The 8,463-nt window shown below is 33.6% G+C and overlaps 1 protein-coding gene across 6 annotated transcripts in view; it reads left to right on the top strand.

Moving 5' to 3' along the window:
• Positions 1-7,958, top strand: part of LOC136840610 (centromere protein V-like) — a 60,735-nt gene extending 52,777 nt beyond the window's left edge. For all 6 annotated transcript variants that reach the window (XM_067107316.1, XM_067107311.1, XM_067107312.1 and 3 more), the window contains exons 2-4: positions 1,337-1,446; positions 3,449-3,633; positions 7,012-7,958. In XM_067107316.1, coding sequence (XP_066963417.1) covers positions 1,349-1,446; positions 3,449-3,633; positions 7,012-7,145 — 417 coding nt within the window. In that variant the 5' untranslated portion in view covers positions 1,337-1,348 and the 3' untranslated portion in view covers positions 7,146-7,958. The remainder of the gene's footprint in view (positions 1-1,336; positions 1,447-3,448; positions 3,634-7,011) is intronic.
• Positions 7,959-8,463: the final 505 nt, after the last annotated feature.

Here is an 8,463-nt window from a genome sequence, read left to right as displayed (position 1 = left end):
GTGGGTAGGGTTGAAACCAGAGCATTCGAGTTTTCTATGCTCCCAAGGATATGGTCACCTGAAATGGCGTCTCTCCAGATGTTGTTTTTGCCGAGATGTTCCTCAGAGCTGATAATTGCTCAGATTAACCAGAGGTCTTTCGTTTATGAAAGTATCGTCTTTTTCTTTATCTTTTAATTTCTTATGCCGAGACAAGGAGGAATTGTTTGTTACAATCATTTATTGTGTGTACTAGACATTTTAACAGGCGTGCATAGTTCGTCCTCGTGAATTGATCTGCTAATTTATTGATGATTAGACTGTAATATCAGCCCCAGTATTCTGTTTACTATCTCCAGCACCCTATTGTCTTTCCCCAGTAAAGTTCTTCATTGGCAGGGTGGGTAGAGCTCTCGGCTGGCACGCTGTTGCCCAGCGTTCGACTCTCCGACCGGCCAATGAAGAATAAGAGGAATTTATTTCTGGTGATAGAAATTCATTTCTCGTCATAATGTGGTTCGGATTCCACAATAAGCTGTAGGCCCCGTTGCTAGGTAACCAGTTGGTTCTTAGCCACGTAAAATAAATCTAATCCTTCGGGCCAGCCCTAGGAGAGCTGTTAATCAGCCCAGTGGTCTGGTTAAACTAAGATATACTTAACTTTTTTCCCCAATAACCGTATCGTCATATACCATTACCAGTTCCACTAACCATTGCTATTCTTAGTACCTCCATCACCATCATTAGTGACCTCGTTATCATCCTGTTTGGTAAAAACTGGTGAGATCCTCGTGAAGATTTTCATTTCCATTCAAATATATTCTCGATGGATCTCCTTTTTGTGTATTCCGCCTTCCAACCTGCCTCGATAATTCATGACTTTGATCCAACAAAAGGATTAACCTCCTGGTGTGGTTGTCGTGAGTTGGAATCCTTCGAAGGTGGTTTTTTTACACAAGGTATTAATTAGCCGAGGTTTACCTGGCTGTTACACCTAGAATTTTCTTTCTTCATTTTGTATGATAATTTTTAAACGTTGGAGAATACAATTGTTATTATATTTAGCCTAATCGTTGTAGAATTTCGTTCAACAATATCTTGTTTAACAAATTCCATGAGTTTACACACTGATAGTTTTATGCTCACTAATGTTTGCCTGTCGTGTGCATTCTCTCTCTCTCTCTCTCTCTCTCTCTCTCTCTCTCTCTCTCTCTCTCTCTCTCTCTCTCTCTCTCTCTCTTCGTCATAGTTGTTTTTCCTACACAATAATTGTTCAGGTGAGATCGTTTGCTTTTTTTCTTTTCTCTAACAGTATAAAAGTATTGCCAATATTTTCACCTTCGTCTTCCTCCCCCAGGGTCTGTGGAGAATGGAAACCAACAAGGTTAAATACACTGGCGGGTGTCACTGCGGTGCCGTTCGCTTCGAAGTCTACTCTACTCCAGTTTTGAACGTCATAGACTGCAAGTAAGTCGCTCGTTCTCACACATTCATTTAAATCTTGAAGATATTTTCTCCTACTTTGTATGCGGTTTTACAGATATTAAAACGAAAGTAGTGTATTTACTATGACTTAAGCACAGTGGTCTAGACTAAAGAGTGCTTCCGCATTTATAAATAGTTTAATGCAAAAGCTGCATCTTGAAATGCCTATTGTGTGTGTGTGTGTATATATATACATATATATAAATGTATAGATTATATATATATATATATATATATATATATATATATATATATATATATATATATATATATATATATAGCTATATATATATTTGCATGTATATATACATACATACATACATGCATACACACATACATACATATATATATATATATATATATATATATATATATATATATATATATATATATATATATATAATGTGTGTGTGTGTGTGTGTTTTAACATTACAATTGCGGTAAGTAAGGATATCAACTTTTACTGATGATTATTGGTCCCAGCCTTTAGTCACAAATTCTCGGAAGCCTATTCAGTCTTTTACAGAGAATTTCACGAGAAGAACGGAGGCGAGCATCGCTTTTAAATTCTGGTGTCATTCACGTACACGTTTTGAAAGATAAGAATCCTGCATGTCAGAAAACGTGAATGAATTTGTAAACCGTAATGAAAATACATATGATAACAGTGCTCTATAATATGAATTGTTTACGGTAAGGAAACGTAATAGATTTTGGAACTGTGGATTTCTCTACGTCCCCTGACAATTGTGGCCTACAATTAATCGGTCCTTTGATTATGATTGGATCTTTCCTAGATGGTGACCCCAAGGGTTTTAACTCGATATGTATCTACCTTTGCAGCGTGTTTAATACAAGCCCGTTGGGGATTACCGTTAAAACATAAACGAAAGACTGTAAATATCATAAAGATAATAACCCCAAGAAATATTAGTCCTAGATAACGACCCCCGAACTTTGCTGGGGGCCCCACTATCTAGGAAAGATCCTTATTATTTTTTCAGGAATTTTTATTTATCTTTTGTATTGTATCTCGTACTACAATGCTTTTACAGAGAACGTTCATGTCGTCGTTGCGAAATGTGAACCTAGATCGGTCGATGCATTCATGCATTGCGATATGGCAAGAGACTGTTGTAGATAAAGATCGGGAGTGTTGCCAGTCGCATTTTCTGCAACTCCTGAGGGCAGTCGGCATGCTATTCTCCTAAATCGGATAATTCTCTTCAGTCGTCCCTAGCATGTTAAAAATGATGGTGTTTATGAGCCTCCAGGAAGTTGACAGGGCTCGTTCGCTCTAGTAATCTTTTCCCATTACACATTAGCTTAGAGCAGACAAAATCGAAAGAAACAAAGGAAGAATGAATGTGCGTAAAGATTCACTATTCACATTTAGAAACTTTGGAATTCATTAGAAACCAAAAGGGGCGCGCTGACGTCATCCTTGGGCAATGGATTCCTTACACTGTATGTTTTATCTTGGGAAGTCTTTGGGCATTCCTCTAGTTCATGTTGACTACATAAAAACCAAGTGAGCACCAAGGTATGATACTGCATATAAACTGTGAGATGAGATTTAGCACTCCATAATCTCCTGAGCCTTGTCGATTATTCAAAAAATAGACATCTTGATATTTTAAGCACACACATATATGTATGTATGTATGTGTGTATATATGCATGTATATATGTTAAGATACTTCATCCCGAAGAACTTGCTATGATATGTTAATAACTATATATGTATATATATACGTCTGTATATATATATATATATATATATATATATATATATATATATATATATATATATATATATATTATTTGTGTATGTGTAAAATTTCTTTTCACATGTGTATTTACATCCTAATATGTACTTTCACCAGATTTATCTATATCTGCTACTGCTTTGTATATTTGGTCTGATCGTGCTTTACAAGTATGTTGAATGTTATGTAAAATGAATTCCATTCGTGTCTCGCAGCTGCAGCATCTGCGTCAAGAAACAGAACAAGCACTTCATTGTTCCCCTGAGTGAGTTCAAATTGCTCCAAGGTCACGACAGCCTGAAGACCTACACCTTCAACACGCACCAGGCGAAGCACATTTTCTGCACCACCTGTGGGGTGCAGTCCTTCTACATTCCTCGCTCTAATCCCGACGGATACGGTTAGTCTCCTTTGCTTCTTCTTTCTCCGGCACAAAGGAATATTTGCATTGTGTTCAGACCTTTCTCTCTGGCGCAAATGGTCTCTTGTTTCGCAGCACAATACGACAACCATTCTCTCTCTCTCTCTCTCTCTCTCTCTCTCTCTCTCTCTCTCTCTCTCTCTCTCTCTCTCTCTCTCTCTCTCCTGTCAAATTGATCAAAGAGACTGAATGACTGACAGACTTGGTGAGGAAGACACAGGACGAGATGCTGTTCTGCTGCTGGCATTGAGGTAGTATTTGCTTTTATCTCAGTTTTTGTCGATTTCCGTCTTTAATTGCTAATGTTGCCTTCTCAGTTATTGCAATACTGACTGTTCACGAACATATTCGGCCATTTTATGCAAGCATAGTAATTTTTGTTAGTAACTTATTGTTCCTTGTCTCATTTATTCCCTATATATATCATTTATATATATACATATATATATATATATATATATATATATATATATATATATATATAAATATATATATATATATATATATATATATATATATATATATATATATATAAAATATATATATATATATATATATATAATATATATATATATATATATATATATATATATATATATATATAAATATATATATATATATATATATATATATATATATATATATATATATATATATATATATATATATATATATATACATATAAAAGATAAAATCACGAAAGGAAAGGCACTGAAGTACTGCGATGCCTTTCGTGTCTGTTGTCTTTTACTTAGCAGACTGAAGAAATATAAAAGTAGTTTACAAAGAAAACTCATATAAATGACAGATGGGGATTACAAAGGAAAAATATGTACCTGGAATCCAACACAATTGAAGAATTAGTAAACTGCCAAAACAGGGTTAAATATTTAAAAGGTTTTACAAAGGATTAGGATCAACCATTCAGAAGCAGGGACGGGGCAATTAAAAGATTATACAAGGGGGTGACTGACCACCAAAAAATATTAGTGCAACAAGATGATTCACTTTTTTGTAAACAATAACAATTTTTGCAAGATGAACATTTTTACAAAAAAAAATTATATTAGACATACGAATACATAGAAAATATATATAAGGTAACCAATTTGTAATTAAGTCAGTGATTTTATCTTTTAGGTCATTCTTGAGCATTTTTCTATTACAGGGATCCAAATAATACATGCCAGGGCTAAGGTTAAAATTACAGTTAGAAGTAAACTGGATTATAGCGGACTCCAAAAGATTTCTTGAAGAGAAAGCTTTCGATCTGGCAATCACTGAAATTTCAGTCCAATTTATCCTGTGAGAGTTTTCACTTGAATGAATATAGCACTGGATGTTTGTCCAGTTTTGACTGAATATTTATGTTGCTTAATACGTACATCTAAATCTTTGCTAGACTGGCCGATATAAAAAGAGGGGCAGTCCGGACATGGAATTTCATATGTTATGTTGTTGTTTTCTTTGGGGGTATTTTTTATTAACATTCCTTTTAGTGTGTTATTATAGGAAAAAACGAGGTTGACATTAAAAGATTTTAACAGTGATTTTATGTTTTCAAAACCACTAAAATAAGGCGAGCTAAGAATGTTTTTAGGGATTTCTTTCTCCTTGTTATTTTCACTATAAAACATTTTGTGGGCTTTATTATAACAAATATCTAGTCTGTGTGAAGGATAACACAAATCTGTCCCTATTTTTCTTATGTATTTAATTTCTTGATCCAAATACTGGGGACTGACAATGCGCAAAGCTCGTAAAAACATAGTTAAAATCTTTTAATGTCCACCTCGTGTTTTCCTATAATAACACACTAAAAGGAATGTTAATAAAAAATAGCCCTAAAGAAAGCAACAACATAATATATAAAATTCCATATCTGTACTGCCCCTCTTTTTATACTGGCCAATCTAGCAAAGATTTAGATGTACGTATTAAGCAACAGAAATATTCAGTCAAAACTGGACAAACACCCAATGTTATATTCCTTCATTTAAGTGAAAACTCTCACAGGATAAATTGGACTGAAAGTTCAGTGATTGCCAGATCGAAAGATTTCTCTTTAAGAAATCTTTTGGAGTCCGCTATAATCCAGCTTATTTCCAACTGTAATTTTAACCTTAGCCCTGTCATGTATTATTTGGACCCCTGTATTAGAAAAATGCTCAAGAATGACCTAAAAGATAAAATCACTGACTTAATTACAAATTAGTTACCTTATATATATTTTCTATGTATTCGTATGTTTAATATAATTTTTTTTAAATATGTTCATCTTGCAAAAATTGTTATAGTTTACAAAAAAGTTAATTATCTTGTTAGACTAATATTTTTTTATGATCAGTCACCCCCTTGTATGATCTTTTAATTGTCCTGTCCCTGCTTCTGAACGGTTGATCCTAATCCTTTGTAAAACCTCTTAAATATTTAACCCTGTTTTGGCAGTTCTACTAATTCTTCAGTTGTGTTGGATTGCAGGTACATATTTTTCCTTTGTAATCTCCATCTGTCATTTATATGAGTTTTCTTTGTAAACATACTTTTATATTTCTTCAGTCGAAAGGCCTCGCAGTACTCCAGTGTTTCCCTTTCCTTCGTGGATTTTATCTTTATTTATATATTCAACACGTTCCATATTTCATATTTTCGTGATTCAGTTATATATATATATATATATAGTATATATATATATATATATATATATATATATGTGTGTGTGTGTGTGTGTGTGTGCATGTGTGTGTGTACTGTACGTGCACGTGATTGTGTGTTGATTATATTATATATATATATATATATATATATATATATATATATATATATATATATATATATATATATACAGATATATTGTATATAAATGTATGTGTGTGTGTGTATGTATGTGTATGCAACTGGCCGTAAAAAAACAGCAAAAATGGAAATGCTATCAAGGTTAGTCTGCCTTCTTCGAATTCCATTAAAACCTGCAGATTTTAGGTAAAGGACTATGTAAAACCCTACGAACGAGGTTCGCTTATGTATCCTTATCTTAATTGTTTTAGAGATTTCCGGATTGACAACTTCCTTGCGTAACGCTTTCAATGCCAAGTTCTTATCGATTGCCTTTCTTTCTTTCTCAATATCTGTCTGTCTTTTTTCTTTCTTTTACACAAGAAGTTGACGTTATGTAATGAAGCTGTTTTATAGACTGACTTAGTGCCCAAGATAAAGCTCTGTTATACCTGTCACCAAGCTGTACGTCATGTTACAGCCTTTGCTGGTTTACCTGCCTGCCATTACGATTGCTGTTGTTCAACACCATCCATCCCTTCAGTGATTAATAACGTGAATTCCTCTTTTATGCCCAACCAGGTATAGCTGTTCACTGTTTGGACAACGGATCGGTGAGGAAGGTCAAGACAGAAAAATTCGACGGAAAGAATTGGGAGCAGTTTATGACGAAGAACAAGCACATTGCAGATTACTCTAAAGAAGCCAAGAAGTGAAGTAGCCCAAATGTAAAAAACCACGAAAATTGGTACCTCACGAGGTGTCCCAACATCAGTGATTACCAGTATCTTTTCACCTCTCTTGGCCAATGATGAAAATAGGCACAGTTCATTTCGAATGGCGTTCTCTTAACTGTGTCTTCTAGACATTTTTTTATATCCCCTAATGTTCTTTTTGGTTTCCATCATGCGCATTTTTATTTGGGTAACACAAACGATTAGCAAATTTATTTTGAATTGCCTAGGTTTTACTAATCTTTTAAGGGAACTGAAGCCAGTAATAAATAATACAGCTTATAAAGTCTCTCTCTCTGACTTTCATTTCTTGAAAATTTAAGAGTAAAGAATACACATAAATATGACTTTTAAGGTAAAATTTTCCTTTCCGTCACTCGAATTGCTTATGAGATTGCTTCTAAGCTTTTTACCATTTCATCATTGTTCGGTGTTCTTATTTGCTGAGTCTTTTTCCTCTACACTTTCTTATATTTTCTCCTTTCTTTGTTCTTCCTAGAGTAAATTTTAAGTTATAGAATGAAGATAAAATGTAGCCGTCAAGACAGGTTTTCAAAAAAATAGGAATGTCATTTGCTTTATGGAAGCACAAACTTCGACTGGCTTTTTAAATACATGAACGTGAAATTATCATTGAAGCTCATTGAGACTCATAAAAAATCATTATTGCTATCGTTAAAACACCATCATTTTAGTTTAATATTGCAAATTATAATATTGCAAAAATGGAAAATTGATTTATTTATTTACTTAAATATTGCCATACCAGGATTGTAATAAATATTTTATTGTAAATTACTCTTATTATCCTTTACTGTAAATAAGCTGGTGAGAGCACTCAGAGGAATTTTTCCCCAATAATCGGCTCTTAACAATCCCCCCCCACACACACACACATATATATATACATATATATATATATATATATATATATATATATATATATATATATATATATATATATTATATATATATACATATTTATATAATATACATTCCGTCTTGTGTTGTTGGCTTGTGCGCTAGCGCCTAGCTATTCTTAAGCCTAGTTTAAATTCAAGTAGCCTGAGAGGGTATTGACAGTATTTCAACACACTGCAAGCATTTCTACCACCTATATTACGGAATCTAAACGGCCATTTTAATCTAATTATTTGCTAATGTCTAAACACAAAAGACATAAATCCATGAAAAAAAAAATCAAACCTGGAAGGAATGATACCTCCAGTGGCAGTGATCTCAAGTAGTCCCGTATGAAGACTCCTCAGGACTGTATTAAAGCCAAGTTGCCGCACAAACT

The sequence above is a fragment of the Macrobrachium rosenbergii genome, chromosome 8 (genome assembly GCF_040412425.1).
Source record: "Macrobrachium rosenbergii isolate ZJJX-2024 chromosome 8, ASM4041242v1, whole genome shotgun sequence".
NCBI classification, from domain to species: domain Eukaryota; kingdom Metazoa; phylum Arthropoda; class Malacostraca; order Decapoda; family Palaemonidae; genus Macrobrachium; species Macrobrachium rosenbergii.
The sequence above is the reverse complement of the archived record's forward strand: the minus strand, read 5'-3'. Positions and strand labels throughout refer to the sequence as shown.